The sequence below is a fragment of the Odontesthes bonariensis genome, chromosome 3 (genome assembly GCF_027942865.1).
Source record: "Odontesthes bonariensis isolate fOdoBon6 chromosome 3, fOdoBon6.hap1, whole genome shotgun sequence".
Lineage (NCBI taxonomy): Eukaryota > Metazoa > Chordata > Actinopteri > Atheriniformes > Atherinopsidae > Odontesthes > Odontesthes bonariensis.
This window is the reverse complement of record NC_134508.1, coordinates 16,295,718-16,323,459: the sequence shown is the minus strand read 5'-3', so window position 1 is coordinate 16,323,459 and position 27,742 is coordinate 16,295,718. Positions and strand designations below refer to the sequence as shown.

The following is a 27,742-nucleotide window of genomic DNA, read 5'->3' as shown; positions in this document are numbered from 1 at the left end:
ACCATAACAAGCTATGGTCCAAATCCTTCTTTTTTTCTGAAGTAAGAAATAATGGTGCACCATGCTGAGAAATGTAAGGAGGTATCGGGAGTTAATTGACCACCAGAACAGCAGTAGAGTCCAAGTGTAACAATCTCTCACGAATTAACCCCCATGAGAATGATGTGCAAATTCCTGGTTACAGCACATAGCTGCTGAAGATACATAGACAAATAAATGCAATGAAAATAGGCAACATTGTTAGTTTTCTGTGAGTGTCTTCACGAACCCACGGTGCAAATGGGAATGACAATGATGAGGATGATGGTCACTGCAGTAGCAATGAGTGCCAGCAGCTTGCAGACCTTGAGCCGGCGGAGGTTAGCCTCTTTACGCCGGAGGAGGGCATCGTAGCCCGGAGTGTAGATGTCGTCCATCCAGAACTCCATGTTGTTGGGGTTCAGAGACTCCTGAGCCTGAACAAAAGAATGACATTTGTTTTTTAGAGGGTTTGCTGTAAAAGCACACTGAAATATCATATAGTCTCACTAGCTTTAAACCTGTTTGTGACACAACCTTTTATTCTTTTAATCCCGCTTTCCAGTTTGTTTGGATTACAGTATGCATTTATGTTAGCTCAGTTATAACATTCCAAAAAACTAATCTAATTGTTTATAGATTAAATCAACTTGCTTAATATAGAGGTAATGTGGGAAACAGGACATTATTACATGTTTTTAACTTCTGCAGAGCTTAAACATTAGGCTGTTCTTACGTGTAAATCCAAAGGGGAGATTCGTGCCTCTCTGTCATCTACAGTCCATATGGGTCTTCCCCTTCCCTCAGCCAGTCTGGGGTCCACGACCTTCCCAGATGTAAACCCCCCAGTCAGACTGCTGTCTTTTTGACGGAACAAGGACGAGTTAAACACTTGTTCCACCACACTAGTGGACTTTTGGGCGAGTAGGTTAGTGGTGCTGTCTGACTGATCTGCCTAAAATAAAAATGGACCAAATACAGATTTTATGTAAATTGTATACAGGACAATGCTTATTTTCATTATAAGAATATATCTAATTCAGACAAAGTGCATCTAAAAACCATGCACGCATATTTGACTGGATGAGTTATATTTATTTTCAATACTACACAAAGTGGCCTCTCAGCGTCCACATAATCACATCTGTCTTCTCTGCAGGATACAGAGATATAGACAAAGCCGTGACTGGTACTGTAGCTGCACTATAAGAAGATAATGAACGGCATGCCAAGACCTTTGCCTTCAAAATGAGGTAGAGTTCAGTGTGAGTTGAAGCTCAGTTTGTTTAGGCTTGGCTCATGTGCTGCAAAACTGAACTTTAATCCATCAATTACTTACTGTATTTGTGTATCAGAGAATAAAGATATAAATTATTTATAGAAAATACAGAATAAAAATGTGCAGTAGGTGTAATATTTAGCAATACTTTACCTGTCCAATTTTTCTTTGCGATGTTTTCCCATCTTTGATTTTCGAGAATGACACCGTCCAGTCTCTTGCAGAGTTAGAGATATTCAGCTGTTTGGTATCAGAGAGACTTTTTTCTTCAGGTTGGGTTTTTGAGGCACGACGAGATGCTGCATCTTTCTTTCCTTCTTTCAACCCTTTAGAATCAGCTTGACTTTTGCTGCTCTCTGTGTGATCCACGGGGGTGTTCCATCGGCTCCAGTCCAGACTGCTTGTGCTGGTTCCTGGAAACAGATGTCCGGATGCAGACAGAGGCTGAGGCTCTGATGACTCACAGGGAGTTATGGGGTGGCTCATTAAAGAGGAGACACCACTCAGAGGCTCAAGCCATCTACCACCAGTGCCTTGTCCACCACTAACAATCGGCTGCTGGATCTTTTCATCCAGTCTGTGCAAAGCAGAGAGTACCTGAGAAATCTCAGCCTTCACATCGTTCAGTGATTCTAGTTGTCTTTCTATCTGACTCATTCGAATCAGCAGCTTACAAACACTGGCTTTTAGCCCGTCGTCACTGCTCTCCAAGGAATGGAAGAGCCTTTGGAGTTGACCTAGGCGGCCACGCCTGGCCTCAGGGGTGTCCTGGTTAATAGTGCCATCATTGGGGTGCAAGACTCCCGTGGAACCACACATGCTTATGTCATCTAAGAAACGAAAGATGGTACTAATGTCATCCTCACCAAACTCAGGGTCATCTAATGAGGTCATAAAGGAGAGGCGATCAGCGTGAACCAGGCTACGGAGTCTACGAGGATCCGGTGGATCTGTTTGTGTTCCCTGAGCCTTCCAGCTATCGCCTCCATTTGGCAGTCCACTATCTGCACTCTCAGTTCCTGACAACCCCCCCAAAATGCTGATGGTGGGAGTAGATCGCCTTGGATGTTGTCCTGCTCGTGATTCCATCCCCACGTCAATGCTTCCCAGGCCTAGCCGGTCTTCCAGGCTGTGACTCTTATTGCTCCAGATGGGCCTTTGTATCCTGGGTGGTCGAAGGTGTAGGGGGGATGGCTCTTGGATTGACCCGGGTCCAAAATAAGTTGAATCCTGCAGATCATCAAAGCTCTCATGCTTTGCTTTAATTCGCTGGTCTGGTGACTGGAGAACTGTTGAAGGCGACGGGTAAGGATTTGGGACTCCTTCAAAGCTGTGATTGTCAAAGCCTGAGTGCCCTGTTTGTGGACTGGGAGACTCACTGCTGACAGTCACCTGCGGTATTAGAGGTGGCTGGTTATGGAAGTCCTTCCTAAAGATGTTTCTCTTCTGGTCAACTGCTGATTCCTGTTCAGCTTCAAACACTTCCATTGGAGCAGAATCTCCACTAGATTCACTGTCCGTCTCCAAAGGCAGGTAAATATTCTTCATAAGCTCAGTGGGGATTTGACTGCTGGAGTACGAATGTATAGTGTGAGGCAAGTCAAAAGACACAGCCCTTGTCCTGATAGGAGGGGAGGGGGAAGACACTAATGAGATGGGATCCGGGGGAAGACTGGCTCGCTTGCGTGCTGAGTAATTTGATTTTGGAAACAACATGCGCTGATCGATAGGCCTTCCACTGGAGTCAAAGTGGGCACGTGCTTGTTCTCGACCCGAAATGTAAAACGGATGGATTCCAGGAAGACTGGGGCCTGGAGACTGGTCAACGGGGAGGACTGTCTGAGCTCTCATTGGATAGTTTTCATCAGAGACCCCACTCGTCATCTGAATAAGATTGAAGATAGTTACTATGTCAGCAGCGACCCCTATGGGTGAAAGCCCCTGGCCTCTTGTGGAAACCCGGTCCCTAAATAGAGTGGCTGGAAAACAAGGGTCCCTGCTGGCAGCAGCAAACAGCAAACTCCTTAGCTCGATGAGGTGCTCTAGGTCAAAACGGGTGCTGACCATACGGCAAAGGTCCTGGAAAGTTAGCCACTGGCGCATATTGGCCAGTTCCTCCAGGATCCCCAGGAGGACTCCGGGGTATTCTTGCTGCATGTTAGCCATGGCAGCTTACCTAACAGGAAAAACAAAGCAATTAGCAAGGCAAAGGAAATATATCTGTAAAGCACCTACCAACAAGAGGACAATTCTAGGCCCTTATGATACAAAAAATCATTAGTGCAAGGTATGAAAATGATACAAACTGTCACATAAACAGTATTGTGGATGGAATTGAAAACCCACATCTGATGATCCCCTTAAGTAGCTCATAATATAAAATATATGGTTCCTATCCATGAAATTAAGAAAACCGTCGATTGAATAAGTTTGTATTTTGTTTATTTCATCATTATCATCAACATTATAGATGTCTTTATATAGTAAAGCATTGTGACATTAATATCAATAATCTAAGTTTATTAAGGTACTTTATTCTCCCATTTTTAATACCTTACTGCAATTAATAAAATGTTCTATTTGATTGGGCAACACTATAAGTTTCTCTGAATTAAAATGAACTGATTCAGAGTTCCTAGTAAGCATGTAACTAGTAGAAAATGTATGAGCATCAAGGCAGCTTGAATTGGAGTGCAAGAGCGATTTAAGTGAGATTCTGGAGCGACCTTATTTTGGGGTCTTAAAATAACTGGTCATCTGATCTGATGACGCCGACATACTGCGCACATCATTACCTCTCTGGACATCTTTAATTCACTTATTTTCCTTCAACCGCTCCAGGGTCACTTTAATTAAGAAGTATGAATGATGTAAGAATAAAAGTAATTATATATATCTATCTATATATATACTGTATATATATATACAGTTACTCTTTGATTATTTGTAATTTGAAGGCAGTTAAGATGAAAAACGTAAAAGACAAAGCTAGTTTTTGTTTGTGTGTCAGCTGTGAGTATAACAATGACACAACACGGCTGCAAATCCAATTTGGGCTATAACTATCTCTCTACTGGTGTAGCACAAGCAAAGGTAAGCCTGCGGGTATTCCCACTTACCTGAATCTACTGACGGAGATTTACAGCCGCACCTGTATCCATCAACAGAATGTACATTTACAATAACAGTGGCTCCATACTCCAAGAAAGTCAGGGTCAGCTCATCCTCTTACATTCCTTTCACAGCTTCTCTGTTAGTAGCAGTGACTAGCTCAGAGCCGAGGCAGGAGAGGAGAAAATTAGAAATCAGGTCATCTTCCCACAAGTCACTGCTGTCCCCTAAGGGACCTCAAAATACATCCAAACGGTTTCCCTTCATCACAGATCAGCCGCGACGACACTTGCAAAGTCAATTGTATGCCAGCATTTCTAATAGATAAACTGGAGGAGAGATACACTCTTGGCAGGTAACTCACATGTGTACGAGTGGGGTATGGACCATGAGCAGATTTTCTCAGGGTGCAACAGCAATAGTTGGTTATGTACGCAAGCCAAGCGTGCAATTGAAGGCCAGATTAAATATTGATGTTTGTTTAATTGAAACACCTAAAACTCCACACTGACAGGAAACTGCATGGTGTGGGCTAAATTGCTCACTAGATTGCTGTGGACAGAGCAGTCTGGCAGACTTCAACCCTCCCATACTTTTCACCATTACTCTGCATTATCAGCCATAAAGGGTTGTACTTAAAACCCCATTAGAGCGAGAGAAGGGTGAGGCTTTCATAGCTGAGTAGTAGCACTCTGCTACAATCAGGAAGGACATCTCTAATTCATCTAACAACTCGCTGAGAGGAGGGCGTCCATCATCCCGTGCACTCAGGAATCAATGCAGTGAATGAGGCGTGGTATGTGTGTAAGTATTGGACAGTAATGCATTACTGTCAGGCCTGCTGTACTGCAGTTTTAATAGAGAGTTGAAAAGAAAGAAACAAAAGATGACATCTTAGCTTTGCTACTTTCAGAGTGGTATTAATTTATGGTACATTTTCTTAAAAGTAGATATCATGAGAGCATAAAATCTCAGTGATTTAGAGGGTAACATAGAGAACATTGGCATCATCAGAATAAGAGCAGCTTCATAAACAATAGTTAAAAACAAAAATAAAAGCACATTTTTACAGAGTATTACTGTATGAATGTCCACATTTTTATGTAAATATTTCAGCTGAGGTGAGACTCTCTTTTCTTCTTAGGTTTAGATTTCCCCACAGGTGTTACAATAGTTGGGGTCAGAGATGGATTTAAGGCTGGATCTAAGGCTGGGTTCATGGCTAGCAGGTCCAGTATTGCGGTACTTTGATCACCTGCCAAAATAAAACACATGATAAACACCAGGAAACAATGGTGCAGTGTACATGCATTTTGGCCTGGAAATATGTAGACATTGACACCTTTAAAAAAAAAAATTCAATTTAGCTGTTTGAAAAAAAAAAAGGAATATTCTAGTAACAGCTATATTATGAATACAAGCCTAAAGTGCAGACTCTCAGCTTTAATTTGAGTATTTAAATCACTGCTCCTCAACATGCAGAACTCTAATTTTCAGTGACTTAAAAAACGGGCAACTCAAAAGCCGTTTTGTCGACCTATGTAATTCCTTCATCATTTCTTCATCAAATTGAGCAGGTAAAAAGTCTGGAGCTCAGTTCAAGTGTGTCATCTGTGTTTGGAAAAGCGTCTCACTTTCCAAGTCTACCATACAGACAGTACTAGATCACCACAGGTGGATGAAATCTGACGTGCATGTATTCATACTCTCAGCTCAGATTCAGTTAAATGTGGCCAAATTGATAATGTGGTGCTTCAGAGTACAGATGGGGAAATTGCTCAAAACATACCATGAAAACAACCAAGGATCTTTTCGAAAGTAAAAAATAAAGCATTCTGTATTGTAAGAGTCACTTTATCTCAACCACATTCAGCTGCAATTCACTGCCAAAGACAAAAGTAAGACAGAGAGAGACCCACAAACTAAATAGCAACTATAACAACTGAAGGCATTGGCAGAAATCCCCAGAAAAGCATCACAAAGGGGAAAAGCTTATTTTTCTTTTTGTTGGGGGAGGGGTGTGTGTGCTGGTAGTCGCTGCCTACATAGGATTCCCACAAATGATCAAAATCAACGAGCAGGAATTTTTAAAACCTTCCTCTGGTTTGGATGTGAATACCCTAAAATTAAAGCTGAGTCAACACTTTAAGGCCATGTTCATGACATGACTATAACTACAGGAGTTTTTGTTCATAGCAAAACATTTTTAAATTTGTGTCAGTGTCAACATGTTTCCATGCATACAGTGTATTTTCAGTTTGGGGTAAGGATGCTTACCAATGTCGTCTTCTTCATCGCTGGGCTCCAGATCTGGTCTGTGGACAGAAACGCGGGCCGAAGCTGCCAGCTCAGTTAGGAAGCTTTCCTCTGCCTCCTAATGGACACAACAACACAGTGCTTAGAGAAAACATCAGCGCAGGGTTGTTAATAGATTTCTATTTCCATTCACTGACCATCAAGTTGAGAAGTACCGTAAACATGTAGAATACCAACCATTAACTGGGTTTTTATCATCTCCATGGCTTGATCTTGGGCTACTTTCTTCTGCCTCAACTCCTCATACATCCTCTCTTGATCCAGTTCACTCTGCTCCAACACCTTCCTTTTATTTAGTTCAACCCTAATACAGAAGAAACCAAAGCCAAAGAAGAAATTATGCTCTTTTAATAAGTTTGCAGATAATTGCTATTACTGCCAGTGTTATTTTTATTTTTTTTACCTCTGTTGAAACTCAGCAGAAGCAGGTTTCTTGCCCCAGTTCACCAGCTCTCTCAGCAAGGCTCTGCTCAGCGGAGCGCTGTGGTCTTGCCTCTCATTTTCCTCTATAAAAAAAGTTCACAAAAGGAAATGAATGTGTTCTCTGTGGTATGGAACATTTTATTTCTATACATCTTTTTTATATTTTAGTGCATAAATAACTGATCAACAAAACATTAGAGTGCATTTTGGATTAGTTAACATCTAATACATGCAGCATTTGCTAAGACGTAGTATAAAAACTTAAGTCAGGTTTTATGTGGTCTTCTCACCTGGGTTTATGTTTGACTGATCCTGCTGCAGTTTACTGGTAATGTTCTGCAGGTGGGAATAGTAGCTTTGGACCAGCTCAGTAAGAGAATCTTTGGTCACATAGACGCTCTCTGCAGCAGCTTCTGTCAAGTGGTGCTGACGGGGGGAAAAAAACAAACAGGAAATATATGATGTGCAATATTTTCTGCACAGAAAGATTAATTTAATTATCATCTCAATTAGATAACATTAACCAGACCCCTACTTTTAAGCTATCATCCTGCTTAGGAGAAGTCTTTGACTGTGTGGACACAGCCTCCATCTGCTGCCGGATGGCGTGGCTGAGGGCGTTGCCAAGCACCAGCTGCGCATGGCTCTGAAGGAGCTCCGTAGCCGTTTCCAGCTCTGACAGGAACTCCTGCTGGAGGTTATTCCCCAAAAGCTGGCTCTCTTGGCCGAGATGCCGCTCTGCAAGGCTGGCACTACTGTTCTGTTTGGAGACACAGACGGTGTTTAAGGGGATGTGATATCCTCACAGGTAAAGTCTATAACACAGAGAATCTTAAAAAATGTCAGTAGTAACTATAAATACATTATGGAATGATCTTAAAGGGATAGTTCGCCTCTTTTGACATGAAGCTGTATGACATCCCATATTAGCAATATCATTTATGAACATTGACTTACCCCCCGCTGCGTCCTGTGAGCTGTTGGCTGGGGTCGCAAAAATAAAGAGTCCTGCTTCTCAAAACAATATGCGTTCAAAAGAGTAATACATTTGCATCACAAAATCGTTCTCCAGAAAAGGTCAGACCTCACAATCGCTTGGCGCTATTTTTGCCTCCCTTCATATCAATGCGTACAGCTACCTGCCGATAGCCGCACCTGTTACGGTGTTTACTGCTCGGAAGCAGGGGACTGCTCGGTCTGCACTTCGGTCTGCACAGTTTACACAGCCCGCAGTGATACGAAGGTAGAGAGAAATAGCACCAAGCGATTGTGAGGTCTGACTTTTTCTGGAGAACGATTTTGTGATGCAAGTGTATTACTGTTTTGAACGCATATTGTTTTGAGAAGCAAAATGCTTTATTTTTGCGACCCCAGCCAACTAGCCGGACTACCTTTGTCAACGCCAAAACGAGGCTGGAACTCGGCTCACAGTACGCAGTAGGGGGTAAGTCAATGTTCATAAACGATATTGCTAATATGGGATGTCATATAGCTTCATGTCAAAAGAGGCGAACTATCCCTTTATGGTGGGTTCTCAGTTTCAACACTCAAACTATTGCATTTCTGTATATATGTATATATTTGTCCCACCTTGAGAGTTGAATTAACACAGGACAGCTCTTTGCTGGGATCCTCCATCACCAGAGCTCTGAAATCAGTCTGAGAGAGTCCCTTCAGCTTGGACAGCCTCATCTCCTTCAGCATGTGCAGACAGAAGTGTCTGACCACAAAGTACCTCTGCACCACCACCAAAAGGTGCTGATGTTTCTTCTCTATTAGGCTCCCTATTTGACTGAGGTAAAAAAATAAAAAAATCACAGTCCATTATTTTCTAGTAAAATAACTCGTAAAAATGTATGCAGATGCTGTATCAGTGGGCATGGCCACTTAGACGATGACTGCATTGGAAATCTGCTGCTAATGTAAATCAACCTTTATGTATATGCCATAAATAGTGACGGGTCTCTCCAGTTTTCACCTGTTGACTGTGTAGCTCTGTCTGGCCACCATGGCTTGGAGGATCTTCATCTGTTGTTTACCCAGATGTTTCAGGCAGGCCTGTACCAGAATAGTCCCTTCACTCCACACCTACAAAAAAACAGGTTCAGTTGGAGACCATGAAAATAATTCAATCAACTCAAAATTATGGAATTAGATGTAGTCAAAATTAGGCAAGGTTCAATTGAATACAGCTTCTAAGCACCAAGAAAGATTTTGATTAAATGTTTTGGTGTCTACTTGTCTATCTTTATCCAGCCCAGCCCTGATGTCCTCCAGCTGCTGTTTGGTGGTGCACTCTGTGTGCTGTAGCTGAGCTACCAGCCTTTGCTCCAGATCCAGCCACAGTTTCTCACAGTGTTCAGCGGTGAGATTCGTCTGGGCAGGAACGGAGGTGAGAAAGATGTCCTTGGCTTGTTCCCCAAGCCTCTTTGACCAATAGGTATGATGTTTCTGGGGATACAGGATTTTACATACGAATAGCCCACATACACAAATATACATGTATGTGAACAAATAAACTACATTTCTTACCTTCGAAAGGTCACAGATGGCTTCGGCCGCCCTGTTGTCCTGCTGCAGGTCCATGTCAGAAATCTGCTGCATGTGTTTCGTCAACAACTCCTGGTACAGCTGTGGGAGAGTTTGTTCAGATTTACAAACCAATAGGTTTACATGCATCTTTTGTCCAACTCGAGAGGAGACTCGAGAGCCAACAGATACTTATAATGCAGAACAGTGTCTCACCCAAATCATCTCGTCTCAGAGTAATCGTTGATTCGCACATTACAGTAAAGTATGGTAAAATGTTCTGACCGTGGCAAACTCCTGCAAGTCACCGTGTGTCTGCCTCAGTTCCAGGGTTTGGCTCTTCTCCTTCATCTGGCTCCTCTGAAGCTTCTTCCTCTTGGCCTCTTTTTTGTTGCACTTTTCGTTCACCAGCTCCTTTGTCTTCCTCGTGCACTCTGGAACATAAAGATTGAACTTCTACCTGAGCCTAGTCGAGGGCTACTAAAATATTTATAGTGTGCATAATTAATCTGGCTAATAATTCAATATATACCAATTCATTTCTTGCAAAAAATAAGTTGAACTCACAGGTGATAATACCTCTTAATATCAAACAATTTGCCATAGCTGCATAGCTCTTACTTCTAATGAAACTAACCACATCCGTCATAGATTAGTCCTTGAAAGTCACTGAATGGGAGTGCAAAAATAAGTAAGATAAACTTTCTCTCATAAGTACGGTAAACACTGCGTACATTAAAAAGTTGTTGTCATGTCACTGATTATACATTAGGCCAGGCAGGACAGATTCATGCTAAAAGAAGCTGAATGAGAGTCTATAGCACATTAATAGACGTCATATTAATCTGCTCTGTCCTAAAATAACTTGGCCTTATTCAAGGAGCTAAAGAGGATTCCCAGAAAATGGTCTATTTTGGGAGAATACGTCTTTAAAGTTTGAAAAGTAGGCTAAATGTTAACCACTGCTAGTTGCCGCTAGAAACAAGGTGAGTGTAATAAAAGACTCTTTTCCACATTTTCCTCTTTGGAATTTATTTTTCCCTGGCATGCCACGCTCATTTTTAAAATGCACATTACATTTTGTTGTCGCAGTAGCTCATTGAATTAGACTGGCACTGTTTTCACTTTGTGCACCTTACCGTCAGTGCACTGCTGAAGGCCCTCGGTCAGAGCGGCCTGAATCTCTGAAAGTATCTTTTCCGTGTGGCTAAACTTCAAGATGTCATCGCTTGTTAGTTGCTCAAGTGTTGTAGCGATCAAGCCCTGCCGCAGTGTCACTTCCCACCTCAGCAAGGCAGGCTGGGACTGAACAAGCCCGGTCAACTCCTCCCACCACAACAACTTCTCCTGTGTTCTCTGAGAAATTGGGGGAAAAAGAAACAAAAAACAGATGTATTCAGAGTCACGTGGTTCATAATCAGCCCAACAAGGCGAGTAATCAAAGTGAACGGAATGCCGACCAACAAGTGTTTCTTTACCTTAAGATCAGCCTCTTGCAACTTCATCAGGTTGTTCTCTACTAAAAGAAGACTCTGAATGACGGAGAGAATAGCATTCTGTGCTTCATCTGGAGGGAAAATGCTGGTCCTGTTCAGCAGCAGCTGACACAAATTCTCGACCTGTCTGCTGAAACTTTTGGACTGTGAAGAGACATGAAGAGACTGTCAGAGTAGATAAGGTTGATCTATTAGATCCAGAATACTTGCTGCAAAATTTGCTATCTTTTACCGTTTGAAGGCTGCATTCCAGGAGATCTTTCTGAGCTCTCTCAATCTCTTCCAGCGAACAAGCAGTGTCCTGACACCTCTCACTGAGAGTTTGGCCTGTTGGCATCCGTTTCCTCAACTCATTCAGTTCCTTAACGGAAAATGACAGTGTATATTTTCCTAAGGTTTAAAATCTCAAGCTCGAAGAAATTCGGTGCTGCAGTAAAAACGCAAGTATGTATAGCCTGTGTAAAATGCCACGGTGAGTAACAGGCATCTGTCCACCTTTTCTTCCATCTGAAGAACGTTCTTGGTGAAGTCCGATTCCTTTTTGTCTTTTGGAAACCGACAGCTGAATATCAATTTCACCATCTGAAGAAAAATCTAGAAGCAAAACGGGAAAAATGAAAATTAAAAAAAATTGCATGCTTTAAGATCCACACCGTGTGTCTTGATGATGACAGAAATGAGAAAAGCTCACCAGATATTTTTCCTCCTGAAGCTGAGAACCGTGACGCTGAATATCCTGCAGGGCCAAACAGTAAAGGCTGATCCTGCCTTCAAAACTGCGGCGACAGCAGACAAGTTATGCGCACAATGATCCTTGATGTCGTGATATGTGGTTAAAGCTAAGACTTGAGAAGGCATAGGTTCCTACCCTGTTTGTGTCAGCGTGTGCGGGTAGTGGGACACCCTGGTGAAACTCTGGTTCTGCAGACTCTTGGGGATCAGCGAGTTGGACATAAACCGACTGCTGTCGTCGTTGTCCTGCTCTTGGCTCAGGGACTCTCCATCCACGGAGGAGGATGAGTCTTCATTGGGCATCTCTGGCAACTTTGAGTGTTCATGCAGCGATGGGTTGGACGCGCCATCTGCTAAAGGCTGACAGGTACGTGGGAAGGAAAGAAAAGATTTTACACGGCCACAGAAATGAAAAATAATACACACAGTCCGTAGAAATAATGATTTCCCTGGTTTTATAAATATTATTTTTGCATTTTGCAGTAGATTGAATACTGTCCTCAACAGCAAATGCACTATCCCTTATAACTGTCCCTTAAAACCTGAAAGGATTCATTTGTGCCACCCTTCTTCAACATAATGCAGTGAACTGAGTTTTAAGCAGAATCCCACTGGGGGATTTCTTTTTTTTTTTTTGTTCTCACGTGGTGGTTTGTCCAAATGCAAAACTGAACACTTTGCTATTATTTGTGCACAACAGACAACAACACACGCAGACAGGAACTGAGGAATAAGTTGTGCTGCATGATGCTTCATGTTTTGTAAATGCACTTACTCTGTACTTTTGGTTGATGGGGTAAACCACCTTTGCCCTGGATGCAAATGCAGCCACATCACTGTTGATGGGCGGATGTTTCTTCTCCTGGTCAATCAACAACTGAAAAGTAAGGCTAGTGAGAACTTTAGAAGTAAAGTTAATTAGGCATGTAACGTGTTACTGTGTCATTCAGGTAGTAACAATCACACAGTGCTTGGCAGTAACAAAAGAGTAGTACTTTGTCATTAGTGGTACCACTTGGAGCCTCCTTTCTGCTGTTGCTGACACAGTCACTTTGGTTGTTCCCCTGTTTTTCCCGATCATCGGGCTCGAGCAGCCTCCTTGCATTGTAACACTAACGGGAGGCAAGAAAACACAGAGTTCGTGATTAGGAATCAACGTGGGGACTTGAGTGGACAGGCAAGAGTGCTGCAGTGTGTTCTGTGCTCACTTGTCTCGTCAGTAACAAAGGCTTCATGCAGAAGGCATACAGGAGGGCAGCAGCTAATATTCCCGACAGCCCTCCACACACCGTAGCCACCGTCAGCAGTCCCGTGTAGACACGCAACGACTCGGCGAAACTGACCAAAACATCTGTGCCGCATTCCGCTGCCACTTCCCCCGCTGTCATTTCTCCGCGACTTCAAATTGTAGAAAAACTACGAAGGCTCGTATTTTGTATGCTAGCCCCTCCAGCGATAGATAACATCTCAATGAAGACTGCGGCTGGAGCTCGTGTTCTTGAGCTTTTCACGCAAACTCCCTGTCTCGCGGGTTGCCTCTCATGTGTTGCTTTTAACGTTTTTCTTTTCGTTCAACACGACTCGACACGCAAACTTGCACAAGTTATCTGGGCAGAAACTTTTTTTTTTTTTTTCCCTAAACGTCAAACGCCTTGCTTTTGGGAGGACAGAGATTCAGAGGAGTACACAGCTGTGTCAAGACGATAAACCTAGCCAACTGGACCGGAAATCACATGTAAATCTTTTCAGTATTAAAGCAAGACTTTAATTATTGTTCACACAGAACTGTCCGTAATAACTTTTTCTCAAGTATAGATAGTAGTTAAGGATAACATTGAGTTTTCTTTTAGCCTATTCATGTGTTTACAAGTGTCTGTAATTCTAAACAACCAGCAGGCATGTATTTATACACTTTTAATGTTAAAAGGTTAGCCGGAAACTACACAGTCTATTTTGCTTTTATTGACAACGGTATGAAGGAGTCGCCCGTTGTCCAGCTCTTCCAAACTTTTGGAGATTTTTTTTCCTCCGTATTTGTTCAGCTATAGGGGATTATGTCTCTTGTGTGCGCGTGAAAAAATATCTGTAAAACGACGTACGTGGTTTGTCCTTACGTGTCGATATCCAAGGAGGATGTTTCTGTGCCATATGAGCGCTCTTACAGTTGGTGTTTCTTACGAAAAGTCTCTAAAATGTTTTCACGACTTTCTCAGCGGCACCGTGCAGACACAGCGCAGCCTGTTAGCTAGCGGCTGTCCTTGCTGGTAGCACACCAACTTAAGCGAATGTTTCGGGTGCACTCAATCGCGGAGAGGCTCACGATATGGTCATTTTTCTTGCATATTCAAGTTTCTGGTCTGTTTTCGCCCCTCGTGCGTTTTTGTTGCTGCCACGACGTGACGCTGCTCGGTGTCCTGGAGGGTAGGGCTGGACAGGGTTATCCTTATTGTAACGGTACCTCTCTGGGTGCTTCATGGCACACATCACCACCACCTCTTTACTCAGGGAAACATGGGGTGAGTAGATCAATCAAACAATTCTGAGAGCACAGTTTGATGCTCATCTGTCTTTTGGTGGAGGCGGGATTCGTAAAGATGTCATTTACAGCAACACACAAATTTAAAAATGTTTTTGTTTTACCTTAATGTAAACTGTTGACATGTTGACGAACAGTGCTTTGGTTTCCTTGTTTAAGCCTGTCTGTAGGATGTCATGAAACTTTTGTCACATTCATCAGTGACATGTTAACGTGTCAAATGTATAACAATGAATGTCCATTTTTCACCCACAGAACCTTTGTACTGTCCATCCAATGCAACATGACCCAGGAGGGAAATCCGCGGACTTGAATTTGCTCAGGATTTGCGGTTTGAGCTTTCCCTTAATTTTGCTGCACAGACAAAAGCTGAACTACTTCATACAGCTAGTTTTCTATTATAATGTACACCTTGTTTTATTACGGTTCACTGGTGATAGCTATCTGTAAGTGTGTATGTGAAGTAATGGTGTTATTGTCAGTTGTTTTTTTGTGTTTTCAAGCTGTACAAGTACTCTATGTTTGCCTGACAGGCACAATGGAGGTCGATGGGCCCATGTTGCCATTTGGAGGTAGCCCGCTCTCCTCTTCAGCCTCCGCTGGTCCGTGGGGACACTCTGTTTACTCCACATTTACCTACATGTCAAACGTCTTGCACCTCAGAAACAGCAGAAGCACACTCACCAGACACAGCCCGCGTCACCCTCTGCCTCAGGTTTGTCTCCGTGTTGTTTGGTTGAACTGTAGGAACAACTGATTAAAGAGATATGCACCAAGTAAGTTGTTTTCTTAAATGGTTTGAATGACTCTGCAGGTTCAGAGTGTGGCACCTTCTTCTTCATTTGGGGTCAAATTTTACAAGTGCGCGCAGGTACATCAATGTCGTAGGTAGAATTTGGAGCCAAGTTATTTTGCTGGGCTAATATTTTGAGGACTGTTCATTCCTTTCCTTTTTCACCACGTGGGTCCCAGGTGAAGCTCGACACCGATCCCCCGCAGTTGATTTTCTTCCTGCTGATCCACAACATGGGTCCTGTGGGTGGCACCAATCTGTCTCAGGTGGCCGTCCGAGACTCCATTTCTGGAATAGTACCCCTAAAAACTGAAGGCAGGGTGGTGGAAAGAGGTTACCAGACATTCGCAATCGATTCACTGCTGGGTATGTCTCTGAGTTAGAATGTCTTAAAAGATTATTGATGATCCATGTATTAGTTGAAGTTTCTGCGCTCTGTTCCCTTTATTTATAAAATGTCGTTGATTTGACTTTTTTATTATTTTTTTTAAGCTGGATCCCAGGTTGTTGTTAACTATACGGCTCACATACGGAGTCACAAGAGTGAAGTCCTTGATCTCCCTGCTTTTCTCACCTTCTCTAACGCCTCACAGGTATTTATTTATTTATTTTCTTACTTGTCTTAACTTATAGGTCAGTCCTTCTTATTGGTAACTTTACCTGCCATCTCACCCAGTGTATTGTTTTTCTGCACTCCACAGAATGATGTCAGTATGTTTGGCCCATTAACAGCTAATCTGACGCTGAGGGTGAATTCTACAGACAGGGTACGTTTCAGACAGATCCTTAACTGGGGACAGATCTGCAGGATTAATCATTACATGTCTGTTTTTGCAATATTTTCAAGTTTGTCCTTTTTTGTGTTTATGATGGTGGTTTAACCTGAAATCTTGCTGCCATCCTAGATCTATCCTAACCATGGTGTCCATTTTGCTGGATTTGTTGTGGGATTCTTTGTCACTTTGGTGCTGATGTCTCTGGGCTTCCTGGGTATGAACCTGACGGGTCCTGGATCAAGACTGAGCCTTCTCCTGCAGAAGGTGATGCCAGTTGAAAAATCGTTGTGTTTAATTCCAATGAATCTTTATTGTTTTTAATCATAAGCATTCAATTTTCAAGAGGAACATATGGAGAGTATTTTTTCCGTGAAAATCATAATGTTGTGATTTAACTTTTTTTTATTATATGGGTTATTCATGTACATGTTGTGTTTTTTGCTTTAGAGAAATCGAGGTGATCCAGACCCTGAGTACGCAGACTGCAACATGAGTGAGACAGTCAAAGATGAGGCCACATTCGAAGACAAGATGGTGGATGTTATGGTACTGGAGGATCCTCAAAACATGTACCAGGCTCTGGAAAAGTGAGTGAACCAACTCAAAATGAATAAAAGAATAAGCACAAATGAATTATTCAGTAACAGTACAGTTACTTACTAATTTATTTGTGGGTTAGAAGTTGTTCGTATTTCTGATTTCTATAGTATATTTGAACCTAAACCTACAACATAACACTTTTACTTTCTTGCTCCTTGTTTTTTTTTTTTAAATCCTTGAAGCCTTGAAATGTCTTCACTGCTGCACGCTACCAGTAACCTGGAGGCCACCCGGATTCAGATTTACAAAGATGTGATGTCCTGCTTGCTTGGCGGCTTGCGATCAAGAGGCCAGGCCAGCGCTCAAGCCCAGCAGAGGCTGCTGAGTGTGCTCCACGGACAGCTGCTGGGCATGGAGGGGCGCCTGAAAGAGGAGCGAGGGGCCCGCATGGCTGCCCTGGCTGGTCAGTGTAACCTGGAGACTCGAGAAGAAATGGAAGCAGAGCATCACAGAGAAGCTGCCGAGAAAGCCCATGCTGAGCTGCTCTGTCAACATGCTGACCAACAGGTAGAGAAAAGGATATTTAGATTTTTACTGAAAAGGACATCAAAGAAATAACAGCTTTAAAATGACAGCAAGAAAGAATATGTTGATCTGATAAATCACCAAACTGTATATTTGTTTTGTAACTAGGAGCTCCTCCAGTGCAGTGTCCTCCTGGAGAAACTGCACAAGCTGAGCCAGAGTCAGCTGCAGAGCTTCCTCTTGGTCCGACATGAAGAAGCCTCGGCCAAGGTCCAGAGGCAGATTATTGAGTGGCGACGGGTGGAGCTGCACAAAATCTTCTTAGAGGAGCTGGAGGAGGCCACAAGGATGGGCGAGTTAGAGAAGGGAGCAGCCGAAAGTCTACAGCACGAGTACTTTACTTTTCAGGTGAACAATCAAAGCTCATCTTCAGATTACAGACTTGTGGATGGAACGATTAACCAGTCAAGTGAGAGCTTGCAAGATTAGGATTTTTTTATTTTTTTTTTTTCCTTTAGAAATGTGCCTTTGTGGTTTAACATAGGCATGTAAATGATGAATTGATTAAAGGAACAGTTCACTATTTAAGACCTTGAGTCCCAGTTCCAGCTTGTTTATCAAGAAAAAGAAATGAGGAGACCATTTTCACAACAATAGCTCATTTCTATCCATTTTGGCTGTTTTCGCTGGTCCATCCTGCTGCTACAGACAGGGTTCGATTGGGCATTCTGTTCAATGTCCTTAAAACAATACTAATGTTAATTTTAAAGAAAAGGTCAACTCACCGGGTGGTTAGTGGTATTAAAAAAAAAAAAAATGTTGGCGCATTTTATGGTTTTCCATCCGTGTAATCCGTGTTCTTTGCTGTTCAGGAACTATTTTTCATGCTAAATCACGACGCACGTAAACATCCGCTCTATATTTGAGAGGCTCTAGCCCTGGCGCAGTGATCTGACAGTGAAAGTGAAAAGTCTTCCAAACGGAATACAATTTGATTACAAAATGCTAAATAAAGCAAGAAATAACTTTTATTTCGCAACGCAATTTTTTTTGGGACACACAGGAACATCCACGAACCACCCGGTGAGTTGACCTTTTCTTTAAAATTAACATTAGTATTGTTTTAAGGACATTGAACAGAGTGCCCAATGGAACCCTGTCTGTAGCAGCAGGATGGACCAGCGAAAACAGCCAAAATGGATAGAAATTAGCTATTGTTGTGAAAATGGTCTCCTCATTTCTTATTCTTGATAAACAAGCTGGAACTGGGACTCAAGGTCTTAAATAGTGAACTGTTCCTTTAAGGATTCTGTGATGTGACTTTTTTGACCAGGATCAGCTAGAGGAGGTGCTGGACGTAGTGCTTGCCAATCAGCGTTATGTGCTGGCTGAACGCAGCGCACAGAGGAAGTTCCTGGTGCACAGCCTCCACAGCCTCAACGGCCTGATTTCTAACACCTTCTCCAGCGCTTCCAACAACTTGGACAGCTGGTTTACTTACATCAGGAGGTATGTGCATTGTACTTACCAGGTTAAGTGAGCTTCTTAAGCAAAAAAAACAACCAATATTTCTACATCTAAAGGTGCAGCTAACAAGGTGCTGCTACTCCCCAACTGATTGAAGCATGCACGAATATCTGCGTTTGAACAATGTCGTCACAGACTATAACAACTATTTCTGTAGTACAACTTCAAGTTAACAGATTTCAACAGCTATTATGGAGATTAAACATGTGGTGGCTGAGAAAAAAAGTTGGAAGAGCACTGCTTCCCTGCCCAGATCTGGTTTTTTGGGGTGGAAAATCTCCCCCGGATTATTGATCAGTCCCTTGTTTTGTGGCAGAAATGGTGTCAGGGAAAGGACTGTCCAAACACTGAGTTCCTGGAAAAAGTTTCTGCGGTCAAAATACAGCTTGAATAAGTCTGACAAATGACTGAGTTGAGTCCTTCCCTGTTGTAGAATTTGTAATCAAAACAATTCCATGGACTGTATTTTCAAAAGAATCACTTCATGTCAGCTAGTTGTCAATCTCAAAGTGGAGGTTTTCCCACTTTTATTCTTAAAAAAAAAAAAAAGAAAAGAAAAGGACGTTACTGAAACTTTGTATGTTTATGTCAGTCTAAGCTGTTTTTTTGTTTTGTTTTTTCCTATCATTTAAAGTAAATGTTGGGCATAAAGCATGTTATACAATACTTGTGTTTTAATGTGGCATTCTGTGTCTTCTCCACCAGAGGGAGCATCATACCTGCAGAGCAGATAGACCAGCTGCAAGAAAAAGCCCAGAAAGAGCTCATGATGGTAAGGCAAAGACTGGATGAGACGCTAAACCAAGAGAGGAGAGCCATGCGCTGTGGACTGATCAAGAAGAGGAGAGAGCTCATCTCTGACACGGTGAGAAAGTCATGTCTGTTCAAATATGAAGGATGTTGTTGAAGCATAAGTGCATAAAACATTTCTTCACTATATTCCTAGATTAACATGGCATCATTAGTAATTCTTTCATTTACGCCTTCTTCAGGTCAGGGTCCACAAACAGAGACAGAGGGATTTGTCAGCCATGTCCAAAGGTGTGGAGGAAAAGATAGAGTTAGCACAGCACCTGCGCTGTTGGCAGAACTTATTGACCGCTCACAGCTTTGAGCTCGCAGAGCTCATCAACAATCTGGATGAGGAGGCTGCAGCAGACATCCGCAAGGTGCCACTCTTGACAGTAAACATCACAACTGAATCACGGTGCAAAAAGGATATAGATAAAAGCTGTAATGACAAACTAAGCCCGACTGCTTTTGATTATTCAGTCGGTGCTCTGCTTGTTCTTTAGGTGACGATGCGAGTCATCCAGGGAGCCATTGCTGACATCAAATCCATCCAGCCTTCTGCAGCTCAGGCTGTTCTAACGCTCTTGCCTCCAGGAGTGAAACACCCCCAGCTGCAGGTAGAAACAGAGGTAGGACCAGGCCAGGCCACGGGACAGGGAACTAGTGCTCTTTTGCAGGGCCAGGAAAAGCTTCACCAGGAGGGCAAGGCCGCCTTACGCACCCTGAGCTGCACCAGGGAGGCTCTGCAGGAAGCCATGGAGAAAGAGCTGCAGGAGCAGAAGGAGCTCAGGGCGCGCTGCAGAGATTTCTTCAGGTCAGTTATGCAGCAGCATCAGTCTCCTCATGTCAGCAGATTCAAGTTCAGGAAAGCGTATCTTTGAAGATAGAAAATTAGGACGTAAAAAACTTTTACAATGTGAGTGCTCTTTGAATCATCTGCTGTGGATTGATAGCAAAAAAAATGTTTTTGTTTAGATCAAAGGTAAAAGGTGCTTTCACCATCTCATCTGTACTCCAATTATAGTTATCCGTCTTTCCTCTCTGTCACTCATTTTAGGTGTTTGTGTTTATCCCAGCTGACTCTGTCTGAGGAGGAGAGGCTGAGGATGAAACTAGAGTTTCAGAAGTGTCTGTCTGTGATAGACCGCTGTCTGGTGCTCCCCCACGCTGTCTCCAGAACCAAAATACACATCGCCCTGGCAACGTGGAGAAAAGAGAGCGAAGAACAGATGGTGAACACATAATCGCACGTCACTTTTTTTCTGCCCCTAAGGAGTCAGTGAGTTAGAGCTGCTTGCTCTAGTGACTGCTACTCCTGAGAAAAGACATAATTTCACCTCTTTCATAGATTTAAAAAACATCTTTGCGCTGCATGATCCTTTTATGTTGAAATTAAATCAACAAGCGTTTGGGTGCTTTTCATTGTACTAACTTGTCTCCCTGCTTCCTTCACTCGAAACGTCTCTGCATCTTAACTCCTCAATTTATACAGCACAACACGCTCCTACAGATTGCTCCTCTCTCCACGTTTCTTGTGACCTTTTTCTTTATCAAACCACACAATATTTTCATGAGGGGACTCGTGAATCTTCATAAGGAGAAATTTCCAAGTCTCCTTTTTTCTAATATGAATAACTACATGAGACTAATTTTAGAGTTATTAAAAGGAAGGATATTACCGCATATTAAACCACAGCAGAGAACAAGAAAAGGCACAGTTATTGTCTCAGCGTGGAAATGATGATGGGAAATGATGTGCGGTTACCGCCAGTTGAACCCACAGTGCTATGAGCCCTCACATGTGTAGCTGTTGGATGCGTGCACATTGTTATTCAGCAATAATAAAGGGTCCCACAGAGTGGTTTCATCTCTAATCATAGTGCACGCAGAGTTCTTTCCCAACAATTCTTGTGGATATTGTGGTTTATTGCAGACAAATATGCAATCCAAGGGGAAAACCACTGAGGCCAGAAAGAAAGCAGACACATCTGATGTGCTGCTCTTCCAGAAAAGGCTCAAGGACAGGATTCAGCTGTTTGAGAAGGAGAAGGAGATGGAGAGTGGTGTGATGAATAAGGTAACGCTGTCTTCTTTTGACTTTATTTTCAGTTACCTTTGCTTAAACCCTTAAATTGGTGTAATATTTGTACAAAGTAGCCTACGACAAACCCATCCCTTAACATAACCCCCCCCCTTTTCTAACTGTGGTAGGTGTTGGAGGAGATGCAGAGGGAGAGAGAAGATGAACTGTGCTCTCAGGCAGACAGCCTGGCGATGCAGATGGCTGCAGTCCAGTACCAGAAGGCTGAAAAACGGAGCAAAGTTTTGGAGACTTCCAGAGCCACGCTCACCCTGCAAAGCCTGCTGATTCAGCAGCTCAGAGAGAGAAAAAACCTGGAGAAACAGGACATGACTCACACTATACAGAGCCATTGCTTGGTAAGTAATGATTGACTGACGTTAACCTCTGTCTTGCTGCATTGCATGGCATTCAAGCTCAAGTGTCACTTCATTTTAAGCTCTAGATTTTTTCGTGTTTTCTTTGTAATAGTACCTTTGTCAGACAATTTAGTCTGGGATTTTATTGTCTGCGTTTCTTCAGAGGTTAACTTTTCTCTCGCTACAGGGCTTAGAGGAAGCAGAGCAACAACTTCAGAAGGAGAGGACAGAGTTGGACAGCCTGCAAACGTCTGAGCATGGACAAGTGCCTAGTAGAATCCACCAAGAGGTCTCTGAGGGAGAGGAGGACAGCAAGAGAGATGATGTGTTTCAGCTGCAGTCAGATGGCAGGATGACATCTATCCTCCAGGAAGCACTTCACAAGTGTGAGCAGGTCACCGCACTGATGGTTGGGAGGTCAGCCATCTTTCCTGTTTTATGTAAGGAGTGATGAAGAATCTCTTTCTGGGGTTGACAGAGGCTATTGAATTTCTAAGTGTGGAAACTCCATTGTTTTCAGATTTCAAGTTATGACTGCCAACAATCAAGCCAAAGAAGATTTAAAAGAACAAATGGAGCTCAAGAGACTTTATGAAAACTCCGACCAGGTCTGATTTCATTTTAGGAGAGGCTTTTTATTGGCATTATCACTAATACAGTACAGTGAAGGAAACCTTCCTCCTGTGCTCATGCTGTGTGATGTACTTACGGTTACCCTCTTCTGCTTTTCATCTCAGGATCTAGAGTTTGCATCACAGCTGGTCAAACAGAGTCAGGTGTCCGTTGAAGTTCTCCTGGAGGCCCTGCGCCTCCTCCTCCCAACGCTGCCGGAAAGTGAACTCCTTTCAATCACGGACGCCCTCTGCCCCAAACAACATCCTGCCGCAGCCTCCAGAGAGCAGGAGCACGCTGGGTGAGAACCAGGATGTTACTGGCAAACACTGTTGAAATCTTTCATAAGTCTAGATTTGATATGACATATTCATACAGTGTTGAGTCACATTATGTGGATTTGTCTTGATTTATGGGAGGGGAAGTTCTTTCCAGTGCAGCTGTTCTCTTTCTGACATACTGATACGATTAGCAACCTATTCTCCTCTTCCTCTACTTAGTCTTGTTTTTTTTTTTTTTTCTTCCTCCTTCAAAGTTTGTGTGTGTGTGTGTGTGTGTGTGTGTGTGTGTGTGTGTGTGTGTGTGTGTGTACAGCAAAAAGGATGAAACCCAGAAACATTGAGTTCATGACAGGATGCCAAATAGCTCCCCACAGCTCAAATCTCAAATCAGTTGGAACTGCATCCATAGGTGGTGCTATAAAAACCTATTTATTGATTTTCTTTTCTTTTTTTCAATTAATTCTGAAAACAGATTAGCCTAGAGTCAAATATTCCAGTCATTGAAATGATTTATTTATTTATGTAATTATGTTTTCTGAATTTTCCCTGAAAAGACATACACCACGGCTGATTCTGACTGATTATATTTTCATTTCTGAATATTTTTGTGATTATGCACACGTGTCAAACATCTTCCCCTATTCCTGGAAATGGGATATTTGTAGAGAGGAAAAAAATAAGAATAAAAAAACTTGGCACAGTTTGTTGAAACTTGGCGGTTTCAACAAAACTTCCCGAAGGAGTGCTTTGCTCACTCTGATCCACATGCCAAGTCCCAGACTTGACAGTACTTAGCTCGAGTCCTGAACCACCCCATTAACTGTGGTAATGATACCAGAACTCTTGTTTTACTTAAAAAGTCCCAGGCATTAGAATTTGATCGGTAATTTTTACTGCATGCCGGGAAAGTCCTTCGTTAAGTACACAACACCATATCTTTTGGACTCTCTTGTCATACACTTGTCTCGCCCTCTGGTTTGTGTTTCCTTCTTCTGTACAGCTTGTTCCGAAAGATTAAATTAAGCCGCGGGGGGGGGGGGCAGCTGGTTGAAGCACAGCCATCTCCAAATATTGTCTTCAATTTAAATAAGAAATACCTTTTTAATGTGGCTCCACAAGGATCCTTCTCCCCCGAGCCAAGATGGAGAGATAAATGTTTTTACTCATCATTTAATTCCCCTTTCTTCCTGATGCACTGGAACACACTTCTGTCTCCTGCTGAGTTTGGATTACTCTGCTGATGAATAATGTCTCAAGCGTGAGGTCACCTAGGAATCGAGCTGTCTGGCTAAAATACAAGGGAATGAAATTGCTCTGTCTGGAACGATATGCAATACGTGTTGGGTTTTTTTTCTAGTCGTTTTCAGCTTTTGATTCTGATTTTGACAAGTATTGTTGAAGACAATTCACGAGATTAGTAGGCTTCAGGTGTTAAGCATAGGGTCTGCCTATTGTGAGATCTGTGATCATGTGAGTTTATTTTAAATCATATCTTCAGCTGAAACGCAGGGAAAAGTCTGAGTCTGCCTGCCAGCCCTGCTGGTGAACGTTTGATGTGAGTCATGTGAGTAGTTAGTGAAGATTTTCTATTACTGACTTACAATACCAAAAATATCTGAAAGCCTTCCGTCAGTACATTCAATATAATACCTTCAGTATTCAGTCAGAACCTTCAGTCGACCCATTGCAAAGGCTCATCCTCACATATCCATCACCTTGTTTTCCATGATTAGGCTTTAGCTGTCCCATCGTTAAGCTACAGCCTACCTCGACCGTAACAAAAGGTCACGGCAGCTGAATGTCCAAATTTTTTTTTATAAAGCCAAACAGTTTGGGCGGTGATCATGGAAAAAGACTGAAATGAAAGAGGGACTCCTGTGGCGGAAGATGAATGACAAGTAATTAAAGATTTTATCAGACAGCAGCAGCTCTGACACGAGAAATGCATTTGCCTGAGGGTGTACAGTAAATTTAGAAAATAAGCACAGAAAGATCCCAAAACTAACCAGTCATGTTGAACATGGTCCACCAGAGTGGCAATTAAAACATTTAGATTAAATACTGCTAAGAATTTACAGACGGGGAGGAAGTTCAGCTGTTTGAGATCTGCCGTTTATGCTGCCAGGTGTCACAGCATCCTGCACACTGGACCTATAACTGCCACATTGATCTATTTCTCGCAGAGCAACACAAGTACACACTCTATCATGGGCCCCTTTCAGTCAGTAACTCCTCCCTCTCACTCTGATGACATCCTAACGTGTTGGCTTCATGTCTGAATGAGCACACTGAGCACTTTTATGTAAAGGTCATCTTTTCTGATTCCAACAGATACCGTCATTAAGTAAGCAGCGGTCCAAGCCTTTCCTTTCTGTAGTTGTTCCCTCCATCATCAGGGATCCGTTCCAACTATAACGCTGTGCTGAATGTCACGCACAGCAGACGGCAAAGAGGAGACCTTTTAGACAGTGAACCTCGGGGACCTGAAAGATAAAGATAAAATAAACGAACAAATAAAGTTTTTTGAATGATCGCACGACCTGTTCAGTACTCTTAAACATGTAGAAATAAAGGCAATTGGCAACTGCTCCCATCCACCGCTGCTATGTTTTACACTGAAATACACCACCTGCAGTTAGAAAATGTCACTCTCACGTATTTTACATCACTTGATGTTGCCTGCGTATTTACGCACATGGCAAATTTTGCTATATTGTAAGCTTCATGGAACAGTTTACGAGTAAGAAAACGACATGACTTCTTCATCAAAGCATTTCTTCTACAATATTAAACTTGTATAAAAGCTTGATGTACTCTACAGTCCTGCACATACATGTCTGGCAGGATAATGAGAGGAATTAACACAAAGTCACTGAATCCTTATTGAAAGAAAATCAAAACTAAAAGGAATTTCCATAGTTTTCAATACTGTCAGTCTTCCTCTCAATCTGTGGGTAAGTGTCTATTGAACTAGTGTCTGTATCAACTCCACATATCATATACATTATCCATGCCGCAATATTTTAAAAGCACCACGTTTCGGGGACACTTCTTCTGTGGGCTTTGCAGTTTGAATTATCCGAGGTGATTAATTGATGTGACCAGCCTGACACGGTGTACCCTTATAAGGAAGAGATCAAATGTTTAATCTCCTTTACTCTTAATGGGTTTCTCTAGGACAAAAGGTAGGGCTTGCTGAAGCCCCTTGTATAGCTTTGTAATGTGTCGATGGCTTTTTTAACAGGTGTGCAGGGGAGCTGAACAGAGATCTTCCTTTCAAGCTGAGGGTAGATGTGGTGCGGAGAAATATGCTCAATGTGCCAGGCTGTGCTGTGGAAACAGAGAGGTCAGTGCGACACGTTTTTGTGTTTAATTCTGCTATTAGACGATTAAACTCTATCCCCGAGACTAATTCGTAGATCAGTGGTCACCGACATTATTGACAGATCCCCAAATTAAAGTGAAGTATGCCTTTCATCCGAGGAGTTTTGTGGCTTGGCTGCAGTGAGACACGCGTGAGGTAAGCACTTGAAACACTCCAATCCCACTAACAACAGCTCCTTTGTCCTTGAAATCTCCCAGAATCCAGGAAAAGAGGCACAGCCTGATGGAAAAACTGCTGCCCCGATCCCGTCATCTTTTTCCAGGAGATGCCACGCCATCTGTAGCCGAGGACAGAGGGAAGCAGGACGGTTTCACCAAAGCACAACAGCCTGTTTTTGAATCGGCCGTGCCTGTTAAACAACAGCAGGTGGGCACAGCGGGGGAAGCACTGAACAGCACAGCAGAGAAGGACATGACCTCCGCCTGCAGCGCACTGGGCAGCCCCGCCACTGGCGAGCGGTTGTTTGTGTTTCGAGATCCACCTGAATCGTATGACAACGTGGATGTCCCTAAAAGAAAAAGGAAAAGGAATTTCCTCAATCTGAAGAAAGGTTCAGTGGCTCCAACAACCCTACCATGAGATTTTCATACTTTGTCTTTTGCAATTATATTTATTGCATTTTCTGATGACACATGGCGGAATATAATCCAAAATAAATCAATAGTTTTGGTACGTAGCAAAAGCAGCACATTTCTTTAGCATCTGGCTTTGTTTCGAGTAAAGGCAGCTGACTTCAAACTTTTACCTCCTGTGTCTTCTTCTCATTACTGGAGATTCTTAATAAACAAGTTTAACTGCAATTAGGTCCAGAAATGTTTGGGCACGAACACATGTCTCACTGCTTTGTCCGTTTATCATTCATATAAAATAAATAAACTATAATAATAATAAACTCCTAAGGATGATTTTAGGAGTTGCAGCTGTTAAACACGAAGAACCTTTCTTTCCTTTCTTTTTTCCTTAGTCAGCATCAGGTACTTGCACACAAATGAAATCATCAGAAACATGTGAGTAACATAAGGAGTGCCGGATGGTTTTACATGAGAGAAAAAAAACTGCATTTCAGCCAAATGCTGTCAATTCTGAATGAACATTGCTTCACAAATCTAACAGGCCTGTGATTTCAACTAGTGTCTCCCCTGAGGAGAGTTGAGATCTTAAAAAGTGAACCATGAATATTTAGCTCATTGGAAAAAGAGCAGAATAAAGTTCCAGTAGTTATGTAGGCCTCTCACTAAAAAAAAGACCCACAAACACGTTTCCAGACCTGTTCACAATTGGAGATATTAGTCTCTCCAAACTCTTTCATCGGTGTGCCACTAAATAAACAATATAAAATCAAATGATATAGATACAATTAATCTATTTTATGCTAAAATGCCTTAACTTTTACTTGGCACAGCTTAAACTTCCCGATCAACCTAGTGATTGAAGACCTATTTTAGTACTAGTATTTTTGTTTAGGAATTTCCTTTCAGTATTGACAAGCCACAAAGTAAATGTGACAAATGCTGAATAAACCGGAGCCGCTGTTAGCAGAGTAAGATAAATCATCGCTCGTATTCGGAGCTTGCGTGATTTGCTCTTCAGCAGACCCCAAATATTTTCCTGAGCCTCGCAGCACTTCCACGT

At 42.5% G+C, this 27,742-nt stretch overlaps 3 protein-coding genes across 4 annotated transcripts; 1 reads left to right on the top strand and 2 right to left on the bottom strand.

Moving 5' to 3' along the window:
- Window positions 1–260: 260 nt before the first annotated feature.
- Window positions 261–3,463, bottom strand: LOC142377743 (major intrinsically disordered Notch2-binding receptor 1-like). The gene is made up of 3 exons (XM_075462054.1): window positions 1,451–3,463; window positions 755–973; window positions 261–455 (listed from the first exon to the last, which is right to left on the bottom strand). Exons 1-3 carry the CDS (start codon window positions 3,461–3,463, stop codon window positions 261–263), a joined length of 2,427 nt encoding a protein of 808 aa, XP_075318169.1.
- A 1,817-nt stretch (window positions 3,464–5,280) lies between these two features.
- On the bottom strand, window positions 5,281–13,712 carry evc (EvC ciliary complex subunit 1). Its single transcript, XM_075462053.1, has 20 exons — window positions 13,113–13,712; window positions 12,900–13,016; window positions 12,680–12,781; window positions 12,041–12,264; window positions 11,864–11,948; window positions 11,668–11,766; window positions 11,405–11,533; window positions 11,155–11,316; window positions 10,816–11,032; window positions 9,962–10,110; window positions 9,680–9,778; window positions 9,386–9,598; window positions 9,126–9,235; window positions 8,738–8,939; window positions 7,683–7,907; window positions 7,438–7,573; window positions 7,128–7,230; window positions 6,902–7,028; window positions 6,686–6,782; window positions 5,281–5,663 (listed from the first exon to the last, which is right to left on the bottom strand). Exons 1-20 carry the CDS (start codon window positions 13,290–13,292, stop codon window positions 5,521–5,523), a joined length of 2,919 nt encoding a protein of 972 aa, XP_075318168.1. The 5' UTR covers window positions 13,293–13,712; the 3' UTR covers window positions 5,281–5,520.
- Window positions 13,713–13,882: 170 nt separating this feature from the next.
- LOC142376882 (limbin-like) lies at window positions 13,883–27,038 on the top strand. 2 transcript variants are annotated; one of them, XM_075460531.1, is made up of 23 exons: window positions 13,883–14,420; window positions 14,696–14,771; window positions 14,974–15,155; window positions 15,255–15,311; window positions 15,413–15,599; window positions 15,726–15,826; window positions 15,935–16,000; window positions 16,139–16,273; window positions 16,457–16,596; window positions 16,792–17,116; window positions 17,243–17,482; window positions 18,408–18,583; window positions 19,307–19,466; window positions 19,594–19,770; window positions 19,897–20,207; window positions 20,451–20,625; window positions 21,327–21,470; window positions 21,605–21,832; window positions 22,020–22,249; window positions 22,353–22,440; window positions 22,570–22,745; window positions 25,970–26,071; window positions 26,308–27,038. In XM_075460531.1, the coding sequence occupies exons 1-23, from the start codon at window positions 14,190–14,192 to the stop codon at window positions 26,687–26,689; spliced, it is 4,089 nt and encodes a 1,362-aa protein (XP_075316646.1). In that variant the 5' UTR covers window positions 13,883–14,189; the 3' UTR covers window positions 26,690–27,038. The 2 variants fall into 2 exon arrangements, 1 of the variants encoding a protein (XP_075316646.1); XR_012769483.1 differs by lacking the exons at window positions 25,970–26,071; window positions 26,308–27,038 and having other exon boundaries at window positions 22,020–22,272; window positions 22,570–22,658.
- Window positions 27,039–27,742: the final 704 nt, after the last annotated feature.